This window comes from Lemur catta, chromosome X (genome assembly GCF_020740605.2).
Source record: "Lemur catta isolate mLemCat1 chromosome X, mLemCat1.pri, whole genome shotgun sequence".
Taxonomy (NCBI): domain Eukaryota; kingdom Metazoa; phylum Chordata; class Mammalia; order Primates; family Lemuridae; genus Lemur; species Lemur catta.
The window spans coordinates 48,752,579-48,773,319 of record NC_059155.1 but is presented as its reverse complement, the minus strand read 5'-3'; the positions used below and the strand labels follow the sequence as shown (position 1 = coordinate 48,773,319).

Here is a 20,741-nt window from a genome sequence, read left to right as displayed (position 1 = left end):
TGGTCATTTAGCTTTCTATAATCTCAGACTAATAACTCTTGTCAATTATGACTTTTGATTTGACTAATCTTTCCATCCTTCATTTCAGGGTCTATTGTTCTGCCATTTGCCACTTTTTTTTGTTTTTTCCTCTGAACCCATTTCTGATTGGTGCAGCTGTTGAAGATGCTGCAGTTGCAGCAGTGTACATCTGGAACATTTGGCTGACTTGTTGAACTTCCCCCAGGGAGTACTCCAGGGGAAGGATGGGAGGGGTGGAGGGGCCAGAACAGTTGCCTGCAAATAGAGATGCCAATAGTGTCTGGCCATTTTGTGGACCACCCTTGCAAAAATCCACCTCATTCTGGCCCTCAGTTTCCCCATGTGCTCATTGAGGGCACATGTTCTTCAACCAAAACTCCTGCTGCAGTGGAAGAGGAGAAACTATTCTGGCTGTGGAGTCTCTCATACAGCACCTTCTGCATTGTAAAGAGATCAATACATATTTGTCAAATTAATTAATATATCAAGAAATCTTCAGTTCTGCTTGGCACAGAACTGGGAAGGCTTCTCCTTCCCTTAGTTTGAGTCCCCAGACTCACTCCTGGAGTGAGGCTGCTTGAGTCCCACCCCGTTCCCAGTTCCTTTGGCTCCCAGGCTCCTGGGTCTCCTTCTCTTCTGGTGAGCCATTGGATTGCAAACACAGCAGGCATGGTTTCATTCCAAATCCAGAACTGTTTTAATTAGTTTAACGTCTGTTAAACGCTTTGAAGATTGAAAGCAACAGATAAGTACTGGATGATGTTATTAACAACTGCAGTTAATTGCAAACATTTCTATTAATGCTAGTTTCTGCCTCCTTTTCTTTGCTCTACTTTCTTTCCAAGGTTCCCAAATTCTACTCAGCCTCCCCCTCCTTTCCTCCCCCGTACTGGCGCTGAGGGGTTAAATTGGGGCGGAGTCCAGGGATGAACGGCAGCGGCAGTCACCAACTGGAAGGGGGCAAGCGGGAAGAGCTGGGTGGGGCGCCCAGGCAGAGGCCAACCCTCACGCCCCCAGGCCCCGCCCCGCGGCTGGAGGCCCAGGCGGAACGGCAGGGGGCGGGGCGCCGAGGCTTGGCGGCCGGGTGGTTGGGCGTCCCGGCAGCCGCTTGAGGGATGGGGCGGGGTCGGCCAGGACCTCCTCCCTCATTCCCTCGGCGGGCCGAGCCGCCCCTCTCTCCCGCCCTCCCCCTCGCTTTCCCACCCCTCGGAGAGGAGCTGCACATGCGGCTGCTCCTTGCTCCGTCCCGCCCAGCCACCGTCGCTCAGGAACGGGTCCCTGCAGCCCCCAGCCGATGGCAGGACAGTAGCTGCCTGTCAGAGGTCGTGAACGGCTGAGGCAGACACAGCGGCTCCCGGGCCTCAGAGAGTAGGTGTCTCCGGAGGCCATGGGCTACCCCGAGGTGGAACGCAGGGAACCCCTGCCCGCGGCAGCGCCGCTGGAGCGGAGGAGCCAGGGCTGCGGCTGTCGCGGGGCCCCTGCCCGGGCAGGCGAAGGGAACAGCTGCCGGCTCTTCCTGGGATTCTTTGGCCTCTCGCTGGCCCTCCACCTGCTGACGTTGTGCTGCTACCTAGAGTTGCGCTCTGAGTTGCGGCGGGAACGGGGAGCTGAGTCCCGCCTAGGCGGCCCGGGCACCCCTGGCACCTCTGGCACCCTGAGCAGCCCTGGTGGCCTCGACCCTGACGGTCTCATCATCCGCCACCTCGGGCAGCCGTCACCTCAGCAGCAGCCGTTGGAACCGGGAGAAGCCACCCTCCCCCCTGACTCTCAGGACGGGCACCAGGTGAGTCACCTAGTAGGGGCGGCGGTGGAGGCCCCCTCCCCTTGTGGGTAGGGCGAGGGCCCTCCACCACAGGGGCCTGGAAGCATTCTGCCACCTCGAGCCAAGTTAAGAGGGCAGCACCAGGGAGGGGGCAGGCAAACAGGGGAGAAGGTTGCCCGGGGCAGGTTGTCCTAGGTCCCTGGCCCAGCTTACCGAGACTCTCTCAGGACCCTTTGACTTGGAGACGCTACCCGCACCCGCTGCCCCTGGCTGCGGGATGCCTCGGGAAAAGTTGGCTACACTCCCGCCCGGGCCGGGGAGAGGAGGTGCCCGCGCTGCCCCCTTGGCCGACTAACGGCGAGCAGCTTGGCCCTTCTGCTGCTGGTGAGGTTCTCTGCCCGCGGTGCTTGTTTTTTCGTGTCCAGAACTGATGCCAGCACTAGCAGGCTCTCCTTTGGAGTTGGAGCTGTAAGCAGCTGTAATAATTGCCCCACGCCCGTTGAAACGTATTTTCAGCACGGGGTCCTTGTACGCTGACCAGAACATGGGCTTGTTCACACTTACCTGCAATTTGAGACTGATTGTCCTCAGCGTTCTAGTGAGGATCAGCCCCCCTGAGGAATTCTGGTAGAAATATGCCGTCTTGCTAAACAACTTCTGAACAGCAATTTTAAAAAAATCTATGGAAATAAAACTCACCCTTTGCATGCCAGTTCTGACTCTTTTGGGGGGGGGGGTGGTGCGATGGGAAGGATGGGTATGTAGCGTTTTTACTACTGCTAGCTTGAGAACAGGAATCTGCCAATGGAATAATCAGGAGTAGTCTCCCAAGAGCAGTTATTTTTGCAATCTTTATGATGTTTGTGCCTTATTAGCAAACCATTAGCTTTGGTGTTTGTTTTCTAGTTTTTCTAGCTCTTTATTCAAGTAAATTTAGTGCACTTAACGTAAGTATTGTCTTGATTGCCAAATTTTGTATTGTATGTGAAACTTAGGAGAAGCCTCTAAGAATTCTTTTGAGGTAGTTAAAGAAAACTAGTGAATTTGTACCTTTTGGGGAAGAGAGCACATTGTGCAAATAAGTTCCTTGAGGTGAGGGACCCAGGCCTTCTGTATTTACTACCACATCTAGAGTCATTGTCACAACTCTGTAAACCTTGTTTTGCTACTTTGACCTCCCATCCAAAGTTGTACACTTGATAGATCACATTCATGATAATATTGTAATGTTAGGACTGACACTTTTTTTTACAATGTGCATTGTGAAACTGCCCTGAATCTTAAAATATCTTGCTAGCACACTCTAATTTATATAACAGCTTATCACAGAAGAGAATCAGCAGACATGCTTCTCATACTTGAAACTTTAAACACTGTAGCTAAACGATAATTAACTAGGATTCTGACTCTTTATTTATCTGTGCCCCACCCCCATTCCCAGTAGAAATATTAGGTAGCGGAACATTGATATTCTGTGAGAAGATGAAGGAATTAGACGTCCTTAGTTATATGGTGGCCAAGACTTTTTGGCATTCAGGATGGACAGAGCCATGTTTATAGACTGAGGATTAGCAGGACAGCTGTGCTCTAAGGCTTCTGTGATTGCATGGGACTCTTGCAGCTCTGTAATGTTGTCTGCCCTTTGTGTGGCACTAAAATAGTTCTGTCTAGGTTTAAACACAGCTTCCTATCTTCTGTCCTTTATTCTTTCTGTTTTAGTCTTTTTGAGCAGTAGAAGCAAGGATACTGGCTCTTTGTATTTCTTGACATCAATTGGAATCAGAGTTTATTAGAGTTAAGAGGGGCCAATGAGTCCATTTTGTTTGATTCCCTTGGAAAACACATAGGCCTTGAGTGGGAAATGACTTGCCCAGGATCATACTACTAGAGTTAAAACTAGGATGAAGTCACTTTTTTAACTCCCAGTTCAGTATCCATTCCCCCATAACATACTATCTCCTGGGGCTTTCTAGAGGAATGGGGTGGAGTTCCATAGTAGAATTATTACAAAGGAGAGAGTTCAGATCTGCATCATTTTGTTCTATTTCACCTACATTTTGACTAGACAGTTTAAACATGTGTTCCTTATTCTTCCTGAACTTCGCTTTCAGAAGACTTGGAGTACACTTTGAAGGAATTTTAGCCCAACTTAAGTTTATCTTGATGATCTTATTTTTAATATACAGTAAAATTTTTAAAAAGGAAAAGTTGATTGGCTATTAGAGTTAAATTAATACTGCTACAGCTTGGGTAAAATTTCTAGTGCCCTGGTGCACCCTCTGCTGGCTTTGCAGGGACATTTAATTGCAGTATCTGCTGACAGTCAAAATTCTACATTGTGCTGACAGATTCTGATTCATAAATAAGGAAGTAAACAGTCTTGTGGGATTTGGCCACGTAGGTCATATTTTTATATTTTAGTTTTTCAACACAAACAGCTGCTGTTACAGCAAATCTTGGATGGAGAGGAAGAAAGATAAAAATATGCACCCTTCAATGGGCAGTACACTCAGGTTTCTCACCAATTTATCTGCAAGAAGTGAAGGCAAGCTGATGAGGAATAAACTGTAGGAAGACAGATCATGCAGGTAGGCAAAGTAAACCTATCCATGGTTATGAAATGATGGGCTCTGGGCTCTCAGTTATGACTCAAGAAAGGGATCTAGAAATCACTGTAGATGTGTGCATATCATCTCAATTAAAAAACTTTTTAAACAGGATACAGAAGGAAGTTAGGGTAGTCAGGATACATAGAAGAGTGATCAGCAAAATCCTTCAAGGGAAATGTTATAATAGAAGAGTCTCCCCAGTGGGGACATAGTTGCTGATGATAAAAAGTGAGAGGGTCATATCAGACCTTCTGGAATCATAACTATCTCCTTCAGCTGGAGCAGCCAAGTGGCTATAGACTTATCTGGATACTTGATGGAGATGATCTCAAGGTCCAGGGACATCTCATTAGTGTCTGAATTAGACAATAGATTGACAATACAATATCAGAGTGAAAATACAAAAATCACTGTTGATCATTCTTTAGATATGTTCTAGTAGTGATTGTGGTCCTCAAAGGCCAAGAATATGGTGGCCATCGTCAGTAAAGGTGTCAGAAACAACAATAAAACAAAACCCTTATGTTTTTCATGAAAAAGATCAAAAGTGGATTTGTCTCTGCAATCAGATAGGAAATTCTGGTGGCTGCTCCTCAAGAAAAACCTAACAGCTGATAAAAGTCCCCAGAAGCCCAATTAAATTGATCAAAAGGATGGAGGGATTTTCTAGAGGTTTTTTTTTTTGTCTGGAGAGAAAGAGGTTGAGGGAGGAATATGATCAAAGTCTACCAAACCATGAGAGAGATGAGTATGGTTAATATGTTGGTGTAATTTAACAATCCAGTTCAATAAATAGCCTACTGCGCCAGACACAATGTTGAGTATTAGGTATATTTTAATGCTTGAAAAATTATTTTTTTGGGGAAACAATAATTCAACTCATTGCCCCAAGTGATGGTCTAAACTATGGGTAGATCACTAAGGGTTTATTAAGGACTGTTGGGGGATATTTGGGGTATGTTCCTAATTATTTGAGGTGATGTCATAGAAGTCAGCCTTAAAGTTCTACGAAACATTTCTTGGTATAACTAGATAGGCCAATAGTGTATCCAGATTTGACATTACTTATGTTAAGTCTGATTGATCAAGAATTACTCAAGGTGATTCAAGGTGAGCATAATGAATAAATCCAAGGATTTTTTTAGGAAAATATAATCAAGATAAAATCTCTTTCTATGGGTTTAAATGAGATTTTTTAGTGTGACATTGAAGACTTTTGGTCAACTGGCTTCATTATACCCACCCCATATTCTCTGTCACTAACTCTACTTCTTCAACCCACCCACCATATCCTGTCTTAGAGTCACTCTCTAGTTACTGCTGTTGTTTTTAATAAATTTTGTGTCTTTACATTAGAGCTCCTCAGAAATCTGCCTTTTATGTCTTTCTTCACAGTGCCTGACACAGTGCTAGTTACAGTTAGTATACTCAAATACTTGTTGAGTTGAATATTATTTTGGGAATTTGGAGATATGTATGTAAAAGAAAGACATTTTCTCTTTATGTAACAGGCCTGTTTTCCTCAGGTCTTGCTAAGTCTATGAACTTTCGGCCATGCTTAAGTGAGTAAATAGCTCCACTGGTAATGTTTCACTGGTTTCTACAATAATTAGAAAGTGAAATGGAGAAGAACTCTAATGGTATGGTCTCAGTCTCCCCGTTTCACACCTTACCTCTAAGATAGTACAAAAAGCCTTCTGTAATATATCGTTTTATGTTTTGTTTTATTTGCTTTTAGGTCTCATGTCTTTTTTTCTCTCTTAGATCTTGTGAAAAATAATCTGTAATTTATCTGTGACTACCTTATAGAAATCTCTTTATACTAGAGAATTTTTGAAGCTACTTAATTCCCAGGAACATTTCTAAGAAAAACCGCTTGCCTTGCCTGCAGGGTGGCCCTCATAGAGGACCATCTTTATCTGACTCCTCTGTAAATACTCAGCACTTAGCTTTTCATTTTTTTCTTTCTTTTTTTTTAATAAAAAAACTTTTCCATTGAAGTACAAAGCACATACAGAAAAGTGCACAAATAATAATTATACAATTTGATGAATTATTACAAAGTGAACATACTCATGATACCATCACCTAGGTCAAGAAAGAGAACATTACTAGTACCCCACAACCACTACTTATGCCGCATTCCTATCACTTTATCATCCTTGCTCTCCAAAGTTGGTGACTATCCTGACTTCTAACATTATTGATTAGTTTTGCACATTTTGAACTTTGTATAAATGGAATCAAACAGTATATGTTCTTTGGGTCTGGTGTTTTTTGCTCAACACTATATTTGTGATAGCCATTTTGTTGCATACAGCTGTAGTTTATTGTTTGTATGGTATATTATTCCGTTGTTTGAGTATACCATGGTTTATTCATTCTACTGATAATGAATATGTGGATTATTTCCAGTTTGGGATTATTATAAATAATTATGCTTTGAATGTTATTGTACATGTCTTTCGGTTATATGTACTTGAATTTCTGTTGGGTTTATACCTAGGATTGGAATTTCTGGGTGATGCGGAATGCATATTTTTGATTTTATTGATAATGACAATTTTTCTAAATAATTGTACCAGTTTACATTTTCACAAGCAATGTATGAGAATTCTAGTTTCACATCCTTACTAACACTTGGTATTGTCAGTCTTTTTAATAATAGCCATTCTGGTGGTTGGATTTGTAGGAATATCTCTTGTGGTTTTAATTGGCATTTCTCAGAAGACTAATGAAGTTGTGCCCCTTTCTATATGTTTATTATCCATTTGGATATCTTCTTCTGTGAAATGCCTATACAAGATTTTTTGCCTGTTTTTCTATGTATTTTTCCTTATAGATTTGTAGGAATTCTTTATATACCCTGGCTATGAATCATTTTTGTATTTTTTATGTTGTAAAGCATTCCCAAATCTGTGGTTTACCTTTCTTTATGTTATCTTTTATTGAACAGAAGTTCAAAATCTTAATACATCTAATTTTTCAGTATTTTCATTTATGGCTAGGGTTTTTTGTGTTCCATTTAAGAAATATTTTATGGCCAGGTGCAGTGGCTCCAACCTGTAATCTCAACACTTTGGGAGGCCAAGGCAGGAGGATCACTTGAGGCCAGGAGTTCAAGATCAGCTTGAGCAACATAGTGAGACCCTGTCTCTGCAAAGAAATAGAAAAATTAGCCAGGTGTGGTGGTGCACACCTGTAGTCCCAGCTACTTGGGAGGCTGAGGCAGGAGGATCGCTTGAGCCCAGAAGTTTGAGGTTGTAGTGAGCTATGATGATGCCACTGTATTGTAGCCTGGGCAACAGAGTGAGACCCTGTCTTGAAAAAAATAAAGAAATATTTTCATACCTTGGGATCATGTAGATATTCTTCCATATCATCTTCTAGAAGCTTTATGTTTTTGCCACTCACATTTAGATCTACAATCCACCTGGAATTGATTTTTGTTTATAGTAAGATATAGAAGCCAAGCTTCATTTTTTCTATCTAGATATCTACCTGATCGAGAACCATTTATTATGAGGACTGTCTTTCCCCTCTTCTTTGCACCGTTACCTTTGTCATAAATCAAGTGTCTGTATATGTGAAAGATTGTTTCTGAGCCGTTTATTCTTTTTTAAAAAAAAATTTTTTAGCAACATGAGCCACCGCACCTGACCTGTTTATTCTATTCGTTTATTTGTCATTGCACCACTACCACAATCTTCATCACTGGACTTTATTTATATCTGGTAAAACAAGTCTTTCCATCTTATTCTTTTATAAAAGTATCTCAGCTATTCTTGGACCTTTGCATTTTTATATGTATTTTAGAATCAGCCTGTCATGGTCCACAAAAAAGAAAAAAGAAAAAAAGAATCCACTTGAGATTTTTATTGGCATTGCATTGAATCTAAAAATCCATTTAGAGAGAACTCACATCTTTATAATATTCAGTCTTCCATTCCATGAACGTGCCTGGCAGATTCAGTATCTGGTGAGGGCCCACTTCCTGTTTCATAGAATGGTACCCTCTTGCTGAATCCTCATGTTGTGGAAAGGACAAATGAGCTTTCTTTGACCTATTTTACAAGGACACTAAAATCATTCATGAGAGTTCTGCCCTCATGATTTAACCACTTTCCAAAGTCCTCACCTCTTTATACCATCACATTTGGTGATTAGATTTCAACATATGAATTTTGGGGAAACACAAACATTCAGACCATAGTGTACCTCTTTTAGACATTTTCTCAGCACCTGTTATGTCTGTCATATACTTTTCTCTATATTCTATCCTTTTTTTCCTCTGTAGTTCATTTTGGATATTTTCTTGTGATTTATCTTCCAGTTCGTTAATTCTCTCTTCAGCACTGTCTAATCTTCTGTTAAATTCACTCACTGAGTTCTTAATATCACTTATTACATATATTTTTTATTTCTAGGATTTCCATTTGGTTCTTTTTTTTAAAAAAAAATAGTGTTTAGTTCTTTGCCAAAATTCACAAACAAGTTTTTTCTTTTTTTTGAACATATTGACCATAATTATATGAAAATCTTTATTTGACAACTCACTTATCTTAATCCTCGAGGGTATCAAGACACTAACTGGCATAAGGATAGGCATACAGGTCAAGTGACAGAATTGAAAATTCAGAAATAAACCCTTGCATTTATAATCAGTTAATTTTTTTTTTTTTTTTTTTGAGACAGAGTCTCACTTTGTTGCCCAGGCTAGAGTGAGTGCCGTGGCGTCAGCCTAGCTCACAGCAACCTCACACTCCTGGGCTTAAGCGATCCTACTGCCTCAGCCTCCCGAGTAGCTGGGACTACAGGCATGTGCCACCATGCCCAGCTAATTTTTTTTGCTATATATATTTTTAGTTGGCCAGATAATTTCTTTCTATTTTTAGTAGAGATGGGGTCTCACTCAGGCTGGTCTCGAACTCCTGACCTCGAGCGATCCACCCACCTCGGCCTCCCAGAGTGCTAGGATTACAGGCGTGAGCCACCGCGCCTGGCCTTATAATCAGTTAATTTTTGACAAAAGTACCAAGACATTTCGCTGGGGGAAAAGATACCCTGTTCAACAAATGGTGCTGGGAAAATCAGATATCTCTACATGCAAAAAAGATGAACTTACACACTCATAATACATCAGACCCCCAAAATTAACTCAAAATGGACCATAGGCTTAAATGTAAGCACCAAAACAATAAAACTTTTAGAAGAAAACAGAAAATCTTCAAGACGTTGGACTGGGCAAAGATTTCTTAGGAATGACACCAAACACATAGTCCAAAAAAGAAATGAACTGTTTTGGAAAAAACTTTTGTTTTTCAAAGGAAAACCTTAAAAAATGAAAAGAAATGCAGCAGACTAGAAGAAAATATTTGCAAAGCACATATCTGATAAAGAACTTCTATTCAGAATTTATAAAGGACTCTTGGAATGCAATAATAAGAAGATAAAACAAAAAATTGGGAGAAAGATATGAACAGATATTTCACTACAGAAAATATACAAAGCACTAAATAAATACATGAAAAGATGTCCAACAGAATTATCTATCATGGAAATGCAAATTAAAACCATAATGAGATATCATTTCATACCCACTAGAATGGCTATAATGAAAAAGATATTAAGAATGGAGATGTGGAGAAATGGGAACCTTCCATACATTGCTGGTAAAAATGTAAAATGATGCAGCTGTTTTGGAAAATAGTTTGTCAGTTCCTCAGTAAGTTAATGTAGAGTTACCATATGACCCATTCCACTCTTAGGCATATACCCAAAAGAACTAAAAACATATGGTCACACTAAAACTTCTACATGAATTTTCATAGCAGCATTATTCATAATAGGCAAACATGACTGATGAACAGATAAAATGTGGTATAATATTCTATACAATGAAATATTTTTCAACCATAAAAAGGAATAAAGTATGAATTCAGCCATGCTACAACATGGCTGAATCTCAAAAATATTATGCTAAGTGAAAGAAGTGAGTCACAAAAAAATCACGTTTATGATTCCATTTATATGAGATTTCCAGAATAGGCAAATATCTAGAGAGAAAAATTAGATTAATGGATGCCTGAGGTGGGTGGTGATAATGGGGATTAACTGAATATGGGCATGAGGGCACTTACTGGGTGGCTGAAAATATTTTAAAATGGATTTACCACAGGATGATAGTGGAACTAGAAAGAGAGGAAATGATGCAAGAGATATCATGAAGTTACATAATTCAGTAAAGTCACTAGAAATCATTGAATTGTACACCTAAAATGGGTCAATTCTATGGTATGTGAATTACATCTAAATAAAGTTGTCATTTTTTAAAATTAGCTGGCACATAGAAGATGGTGAATAAATGTGTAAGGGGTGTTTATTGTTTCTGAGTGCTACCTATCTTTAGAGGAAGAGAATCTTCAGGACTGTTCATTCCAATTAACCCAGAGGTTTCTTCTTCTACTTGATGTGCCCAGGGCCCCAACCCAGAATCAACTCAATCAGAAGCTTCAGGGATGGAGGTCTAGTCATGTATAATTTGAAAAAGCTGTACAGGTGATTCTTGTGTGTACTCCAGAGTGAGAATCTGATTTATGGTATTGTGAATGGCTTAGTATGGTTAGAACCCATAGTCATGGGGCCCAATGGCTACTTATGCTAGAGTGGGCAATATTCAAGAATCTTGGCCCAGAATCATCTCTCTCCCTCTCTTTCTCTCTTTTTCTTCTTTTCCCTACCTCCCTCTCCCTGTCTGCCCCCCCCTCTTTCTCTCTCTCTCTCTCTCTCTCTCTCTCTCTCTTTCTCTTTCTCTTATTCTCTTTGATAGAAATAGCTAGCTCTTCCCAGATTCTACTTAGAATTTTTTTTTTCAGAATTGTAGGGTTAAAATATATCATACAGATCATCTGTGGCAGTGGTTCTTAACCAGTGGTGCCTGGAGAATTTTTTTAAAACACACAGGTCCCTGGCCACACCCAGAGATATATCATCAGAGTCTTTAGTGTGGGACTGTGGGCATAAATATTTTGGGAAAAAAAGGCTTCTTGAGTGATGCTGATGCTCATCTCCATTTGAGAACTCCTGATCTAAAGGAAGAAATAAAAGAAAAAGTATAAAGAGATAAGATTCAGTTCCCCGTACCTAACTTCAGCTCCCTGATTACAGATTATTACATCTTTATCACCTGCATTACTGGGACTACCTTTGAAGACCACTAGACCATGAGCTTTGGTGGTAGAGAATGCTTGATGATCATCTCTGTGGAATACCATTTGGAAAATCAATTCATAAATCCTGTGTCTTTTGGAGAGAGAGGAATTAGATTTCAGTTGCCTGTTCAGTTGCCAGTTCAGCGCCAGATGATAGTGCTGTGCTGTATGCTTGGAATAGCCAAGGGAGGAGAGTGGTTTCCTGTCTCTTGTGGCTTCCTAGGGACTTCCCTGCTGCTAGCTGCTGAAACCACTTTAAAATAATAGGCTGCCTGAGTAATTTTCTCCATGTACATCCAACTGTCAATGGGCCTGCAATTCGGAGATAAAGAGTAATTTTTATTGGAGTGATGGCATACATATAGCAAGGATTGAAACTAAACAGCTACAATGAAATTGATTTTCAAAAAGAGATTACTTCTGAATTTTATTTTGTGGTTTGTGGATTGTTATTCTTATTTCATCCTGCCACACCAATGGCCTACAAGGGCAATGAAAGCTTGAACATTAGTAAGAGTTTTGGATCAATCTACAAGGTTCCGTGCCTAGAAATATTGCATGCTTCTAAAGCCTTTTTGCTACGTAGTCTAAATGCTTAAGTTGTGGAAACTCTGAGGGTTTCTTGTGTAAGGAAGGACCTTAACACCTGTTACAACTAGTCAGACTGAGGGAAAGATGGGAGAGGGGCAGATTTCAGGAGTTCCCTCAACTCAGCCACCACTTCACTGAGTCCCTGTTAGGTATGAGATAATGCTAATGGGGATTCTATTCATCAAGACTGGTTTAGCTGACAGAGTCAACCAAGGAGTACAAACCTACTTTGTTCTTAATGACGTTAGACAAATCCTCTTGGTGCAATTTGTTTCTACTTGAATTTCCAGCTGACACCTCAAATTTAGTAAAACTGTACTTATCTTCATTCTTCCCCTCCCTCACCATACACGCCAAATTTTACAAAATTAAACCTGAGTTTCGTTCTCTTTGTCACTCAGGCATAAAACTTGGGAGGCATTATTTTTTTACTTTTCCTTTTCCCCTCTACTCATACTTTGCAATCAGTTGCTAAGTTGATTCATACTTCTTTTTTTCTTTTTCTTTTTGTTTATTTTTTAACCTGACATTGTGAACATAGATTCATACTTTTTGATATTGATTTGTGCTGCTCATGATGTCTCTTGCATCACTCTCTCAAGGTCCCTCTCAACAAAGAAAATTTGTGATTCTTCCTCAGCTCCTTATTACCTCATTCCCACAGTGGTTATGCAGCTGAGAGTTGCTTTATTCTCTATTTCATATGTACACCTCAGCTAGATTATTTTTCTTCAAGTGTAATCTTGTATTGTCACCCCTTCCTCAGAAATCTCTGGTATCTCCCCACTGCCTGTAGAATAAAGTTCAAACTTCTTAAAATGGCATTCCAAGCCCCTCTGAAATTAGGCTTTAACTACTCTGCCACTCTTCTTGTTATTCTTTGTCTGAATCCCATTTCATCCAGACTGGTCCACTGATAGGCCTCTTGAGTTCTGGCCTTGGTTCACCTATTACCCAAAGTACAACGTTCTTCCCTCCAGTCTGCCTCTTGGAGCCCTCCAGGTCCATCACAGCTCAACTTAAACCTTACCTCTTGGGTGAATTCTTCCTTGTTTATCCATCCATCTCATCACTTCTCTAAATTCTTTATTCAGTGTTGTGTTGTATGTTATCTTGTTTCCTTAACTATATGGGAAGGTTTTTAAAGGCAGAGACTGAGTCTCACAGTTCTTTGTAGCTCCTGTACCTACAACACTAATCTGTGCTCTTTTAAGTTAAATACCAAAGTAAATCTTAAGGTATTGAAACATTTCCCCAATACTGGACTCTAAAACACAGTTGTATACATTGATTGTGGAGAATATCATGCGATCTTAAGGATGTGGTGATTATTAATGGGGTCTGTCACTAGGGCTTCTTTCCTTTTAGAGCCCTGCTTAAGGTCAAGCATCCTCATAGGAAGTATGTTGGACTCTAGAGCCTCCTCCTTCAGTTCCTTTCCCTTCTTCAGATCTTTGAAAGCCTTCTGCATAGCAGGTGTTCATATTCTACTTTGACCTGCTATATACTTCTTGATTTTCTCTTTGCCTTTACAATGATTTTGCAATTCATTTCTCCCTGCATACTGAAGATACCTCAGTTTCTTGGCCTTCAGATTCTAACAGATTTGCCAGGTTGTGAGAGGCTCCATACCCACATTTCTTTTCAAGCTGAAAGCTCCCCTTCCACCCCCTTTGTATATCAGAGTTCCCTAAACTTCTTGTTTGTATATTTAACAATATCTCATTTAAAATGTATGAATATGGGTAAGCCCTTAAGGTAGGGACTCTTTATGTCTTGTGTAACACAAAATATGCCAATGTTCCAAATAATGTAGGCCTAGAGAAAAGCCAGGATTGTGGTTATGTTCGTGTTTGTGTGTATACACACGGGTGTGTGTCTGTATGAAAGAGTAAGGGAAGGGGAGGGGGAGAGAACAGAGGATTGATTTGTGTTTGTGTGTGTTTGCATTTAAGTATTAAACACTAGAATTCTTTCCACTGGGAGATGTAGTGTTATATATCAGAGATGTAAAGGTAACATAATTTTGTCTTTTGACATCATCCCAGTTAGAGCAATTTCATCATTTTCCTCATCTCTAGCAGGACTCATGAAGCACCTGGTTTGTGACTTGGGGCTGATGACTTTATAAAGGTATATTTACCAACCATGGGCAATGTGTATGGAGATTGAAATTTCTGCCACCAAATTATTAAATTTACCAGATAATTACTCTGTTCCTACTATGAGCCAAGCATTCCTAGGAGAAATGTGATTCATAGTTAAAAGCATAAGATCAAGTAGTGCTACTATTTCATAAACTACCTTCTCACATTTCCAGTTAACGATTTTTTTTTCTCAGCCCCTGCCATTACCTACTCATTCACAAAGCCTTGCTTCTACCCACTAAGCTGGAGTACCTCATGCTTATTTTGGTCTATTTTGGAGATTGCATTGTCCTGGAGATTGTGGAAAGATTACTAGAATAAATTCTGGCTCATCACTTAACAAATTTGCACATTTTAATGTCCTTATTTGTAAAATGAAAAAGATAATACCTTCCCTGACTCCTTCACAGTGTTTTTCTGAGGATCAAATACAGATATTGTGAAAAATATAAAACTGTATGATTATTTCTTAGAGGACTTATAGATAAATCTATCTCTTTGTCTCCTTAATTGTGTAAAAGTTTTATTCTAATTGTTACCTTATATTTTGCATATAGTTGCTCTGCTGGTTGACATAAATTCACAGGGATTGATGATGGTATTGCAGTTCTTCAAATTACATGTCTTTATGCTATACTTCCTTTTTGTATTTAGAAATGTTTTCTTTCAGTCTGGCCATCTGACAGTTTCTTTCCATATGTGATAGAAGGAGAACTAGACTGGAAATTGAGCTATAGTGGTACTGGTCCCAGGTCTGAGTTTAGTTATTCTCCCCTAGTTAAGTTGTGTTATATTGGGTAGGTCACTTCACCTTTCTGAGTCTCGCTTTCCTCATCTGTAAAATGTTGGAGATTGAAGTTGGAGACCTATAAGTTCTCTTTTAACATGAGCAATTTTACCACTATAGCTGAAAACTTCATTGCTTTATTTTTTCATATTTTTTTCCCTGTCTCCCCCACCCCTTGAGAATCACTGGCCTAATAAATATGGTCCAAATGCCAAATATAAGATCCATATCAGTGTTGGTTTGTTAGTATTATGTACTACTTCCAACAGGACTTTACTGTACATTCCTACCTTCATTGTCACTTGTGTCATTCCCCCTGTTAAAATTCTCTTTTTGATGGTAGAATACCCTCATCTTTAAGGACAAGTTTAAATGTTATACTTTCCTGTAAAGCCTTTCCTGATCACTTAGCCCTTAGTGATTTTTTACATTTCATCTAAACCAACTCTGAATTTATGACATGCCAGACACTGTACCTGGCATCACAGGAGACAGATAAAATAAGTACTTGACATCAGAGACAGGCTGAAATCGAAAATGAACATTCTGGTCGGGCGCGGTGGCTCACGCCTGTAATCCTAGCACTCTGGGAGGCCGAGACTCTGTCTCAAAAAAAAAAAAAAAAAAAGAAAAGAAAATGAACATTCTGAGCAGAGGGAGTAGCATGATCTAAAACTTGGATCCAGTAGAAAGGAGGGTGTGTTTGGGTAAAGGCTTAGAGCCCATGGACCTTATTTGGCCTATAACTATATATCATCTTATGACAGTTCTTGTGATAGTATGCTACCTTATAATATGACATTATGGTTCATTTGTCATTTATTGGCTACCTAGCTTCCATTTCCTTTTCCTTCAGTTTCCTTTTGGAGTAGTCCCTTTCCACTATTGAATACAATCTTGGGTGGCATGGAAAATCTAGGGGCCTGTATCCACAAGAGATGCCAAAGGTATCAGGCTCTTCGTCTTATTACCCCAATAAAACTAAAGAGCAGTAGCCATGTGATGTAAGGTCAACCAGCTTATGTTCCCTTTTGGGATTGACTTGATGTTTTATCTTAGCAGTCTACATCTTTTGCCCCATTCACTCCAGTGGGTCAAACTGCAATTACCCTCAAGTCTCTTCACTCCTTGTCTCCAGGTCCCCCTGCTTTAACAAAACCCCAGCCCAGGATCAGCCTACCATTTGGCTTTACCAATTCTACCTGAAAGACTGTTGAGTAGGGCTGCAGAGAATCACAGATTAGAGCCACTGCAAATTCAGGCTTCAATCTCTGGTGAGTGCTTTGTTAGTACCTAGAAATCTCTCTGTAGACCTAGTTAATTCAATCTTCTGATCTCAGCAACAATTCCATGCTTTCACTTTGGTCCTCAGATCTCCTGCTCTAAGACACATTCACTTCACTTTCAGGTGTTAAACTTGATTCCTACTTTATTGAAAAAAAATCAAGATTGTCTCTGAGATCACCTGCAAATCCATTCCCCTCACTCACAATAATACCTACAGATTGAACTCCATTTGTACCCACTCTTGTGCTCCTGTCTCCATAGAGGAAATGTGTTCCTTTCGATCAAGATCAGTCCTTTAATCTGAGCTTTGGATTCTCTCCCCTCTCACTTTTTCATGGTCCTTTCCCTTAGTCATTTTCTTCCTCTCCTGTATCTTTGATCTCTCTCAAATTTCTTTTTCTTCTTAGCATATAGTCATGCTCACATCTCATCTTGGCAGGGGTGGGGAGAACTTTCTTTGACTCAACATCTCCCTAAAACCACCCTATTTTCCATTTCTTGTAAAAGTGAAGCTTCTGAAAAGAATGGAATAAACTTTTTGTCTTTACATTTTAACTATTCATTGATTCCTCATCTTACAATGGTTTAGTTTCGGTGTCTTCCTCACTACTGAATCTGTACTTGCTAAGGTCATTAGTGACCTCTATATTATAAAATTTAATGGGACTCATTCTAATCATATTTTACTTCTCTGTTGTATTTGATATTGTCCAACCCTTTATTCTGTTTTTCATTTTTAGAAAATTTTGATAATAAACAGAGCAAGCCACTTGACGAAATGAATTTACTGGTGATAGTTATTTTAATTATTAACGTTTCTCAGTAAATATTTATTGAATGTAAAGTTTAAATTATATTTTTTCTTAAAATTTTGTAATTGAGATGTAATTCACATACCATAAAATTCATCCTTTGAAAGTGTACAATTCATTGGTTTTTAGTATATTCAGAGTTGTGCGACTATGACTACTGTCTGATTTAAGAACATTGTCATTACCCCGAAAAGAAATCCTGTACCCATTAGCAGTCATGCCTCAATTCCTCACTTCCTGCAGTCCCTATCAACCACTAGTATACTTCTGTCTTTATGAATTTACCTATTCTAGACATTTCATATAAATGGAGTCATATAATATGTGGCCTTTTGTGTCTGTACTCTTTCATTAGTATAATATTTTCAAGGTTCATCCATGTTATAGCTTGTATCAGTGCTTTATTCCTTTTTATGGCTGAGTAAAATTCCATTATATGGATATACCACATTTTGTTTATTCATCTATTGTACAGTTGGTTTGTTTCCACCTTTGAGCTATTGTGAATAGTGCTGCTATGAACACGGGGTGCACAAGTTTTTGTTTGAATACCTGTTTTCAATTCATTTGGGGTATATACATAGTACTGGAATTGCTGGGTCATATAGTAACTCTGTCTAACTTATTGCCAAACTGTTTTCTCCAGTTGTTGAACCATTTTACATTCTCACGAGCAGTGTATAAAGGTTCTAATTTCTCTATATCCTTGCTAATACTTGTTATTGTTTGTCTTTTTTATTATAGCCATCTTACTGGGTATAAAGTGGTATCTAATCGTTGTTTTGATTTGCATTTCCCTAAAGACTAATGCTATTGAGAATCATTTCGTGTGCTTATTGGCCATTTGTATGTCATTTTTGGAGAAATGTGTATTCAAATCCTTTGTCCATTTCTAAATTGTATCATGTATCTTTTTATTTTTGAATTTCAAGAGTTCTTAACATATTCTACATACTAAACCTTTATTAGAGATATGATTTGTAAATATTTCTCCCCATTCTGTGTATTGCAGTCTTTTATTCTTTGAATCTTCTTCTCCTTTGATTTATGTGGCAATGGACTTTTTTAGTTTTTCCTACTTCTCTGGCTGTTCCTTTTCATGTTCTTTTAGAAGGCCTTTTCCTTCTTATCTCTTAAATGTTGGTATAGACAAATGTTGCATGATGACATTTCTGTCAATGACAGACTGCATTTATGATGGTGGTCCCATAAGATTATAATGGAACTTAATAATTCCTATCACCTAGTAACGTTTTAGCACTACCTTTTCTATGTTTAGATATGATTAATACACAAATACTTACCATTATGTTACAATTGCTTACAATTGTTCAGTATAGTAACATGCTGTACAGGTTTGTAGCCTAGGAGCAAAAGGCTATACCATATGGCCTAAGTGTGAGGTAGGCTGTACCATCTATGTTGGTGTAAGTGCACTCTATTATGTTTGCATAATGATGAAATTGCCTAACGACACATTTCTCAGAACATATCTTCATTGTTAAGTGACACATGACAACATTTCCTAGGTCCATACCCTTGGCTTTTTTTTCTTGCTATTCTATACATTCTCCCAGCATGACCTCTTTTAAACTCATGGCTTTAACTGTTATCTATGTGGGAATGATTTTGAAGTCAAAATCTATGGTCCAGACCTCTTTCTTGTGCTCTATACCCACTGGGCTCCAGTACAATTTCTATTGGAAATCTTTTGGGTGCCCCATAGGCAGCTTAAAATTAATTTATCTTAAATTGCATTTATCTCCTTCCCACCCCAAACCCGCTCCTCCTCCCTGTTCATTTCAGTGAAGTAGTACTACTATTCATTTACTTGTCCGAGCCAGAAAAGTGGGAGTTGTTCTAGATAACTCCTTCTCACTTCTTCCCCACCTACATTCTAACACCAAATCTTATGGATTCTACTTCTTTAATGTTTCTTCAATCTGTCCTCTGATTTCCATACCTACTGTGTGAAATGCTACTATCACCCCAGTTTAGTTTTAAATTTTACTTTTTTTTCCACCTCAAGTGTCACCTACTGCAAAAAATTTTCCTTGACTACTGTTTGCCAAGTCTGAAATAGATGCTTTTTGGTGTTCCTATAGGATTCTATGCTTACTCCTGTCACCACACTTAACTATAATATACTGTACTCTGTGAATGTTATTTAACTTGTATGCCTTCTCTATGAAACTGAAATCCTTCTCCACTAAACCCCATCTATTATGACTGTATATCCTCAGTGCCTAGAACAATGTCATACACACAGTAGGTACTCAAACTTGTTTGTGTGGCTTTTTTTGGTGCTCAAACTTTTAAAGGAAATGAGAATGTAATACTATATTATGTTCAAGGAAACTATTCCTTCTTGCTACTGTAGCTTTTTGTTATCATAGCTGTCCATTTATCGAGAGGATTATGTTCTTGATGGGACCTGAACTTGTGTGAGGTAAACAAAAGAAGATTAATTATGCACTGTCAGACATGCCACCACACTTTATTCATCATGCTCCAGTGGGGTGTTGCAAGGTTGTGGCATTGTCACAAGTGGAACAAGGATTAGAAGAGCAGGACAAACAGAATTTTCAACCAGAAAATTTTTTAGCATTACCCTGGGAAATCACATAATAGTAGAGCTGAAAATAATTTCAACAGACTGTCTTGTCCAGGCACTCTGCCTTCAAGCAGGTGAATTCTAAAGCCTTCATAACAAATGGTCGCTCAGGAGCTCCTAATAATCTCATTGAGAAGAATGCCCAATATGGGTGGGAAGAAAAAGTATAAAGAGTATATATAAAAGTGCAAAAGTTATGTGTGCCAAGTTGTCCACAGGTATACTTCAGTACAGAGAAGTATAAGTTAGGAAATGACTAAGGTGCAAATCTATATATAGAACTCTGCTTTCTCATTGCCTTTCATTAACAAATGGGAGGTTTCATTCCTTAGAGAGCTAAATATTTTATCTGGTGTGGAGTTAAAGAAAAGAAGGAATTACAGAGCAAAGGTCTCTCAAGTTGCTCCTAGGATCTGGGCTAAAGGAATGAGCCAGCTGCTTTGGGAAAGACCCATTTCAGATAGATGAGTTAGGCTGCTTCATGCTATTTAATTAATGAGGTTGGGTTGTGTAACTGACCTGTGGATATAAAATCTGCAGACTGAGGTTGGAATATACTATTGTAAAAGAGATTTTGCATTCTAAGTGGAGGATTGTGGAGAGGTCTACGTGGCAGTTAGATACATGGATTCATAGTCTGAAGTCAGGATTTGAATCCCAGATCTGCCATTTATTGCAAGTCTCCTACTAGTCTTCATTTTCTCACCTCTAAAATAAGGATAATAATATATCTACTTTATAAAGTTGTTGTGGCTTTTTTTTTTTAATCTTACCCCTCCCCCCCTAGTTGTGTTAATTAAAGAGGCAATGCACATAGTGTAATACTTGGCATATAGTGTGCTTATTAAATGTTAGCTAGTAGTAGCACTAGCTAACATTTAATCATTATTGTGCTGTACT

The 20,741-nt window shown here is 39.2% G+C and overlaps 1 protein-coding gene across 7 annotated transcripts in view; it reads left to right on the top strand.

Annotated features, from left to right (window-relative positions):
* The first annotated feature begins 1,168 nt into the window (after positions 1 to 1,168).
* Positions 1,169 to 20,741, top strand: part of EDA (ectodysplasin A) — a 304,544-nt gene continuing 284,971 nt past the window's right edge. For 5 of the 7 annotated variants that reach the window (XM_045538125.1, XM_045538124.1, XM_045538123.1 and 2 more), the window contains exon 1: positions 1,175 to 1,804. In XM_045538125.1, coding sequence (XP_045394081.1) covers positions 1,409 to 1,804 — 396 coding nt within the window. In that variant the 5' untranslated portion in view covers positions 1,175 to 1,408. Of the gene's footprint in view, positions 1,805 to 5,903; positions 5,937 to 20,741 lie in introns of those variants that run through there. The other 2 variants (XM_045538126.1, XM_045538120.1) reach the window with 2 other exon arrangements.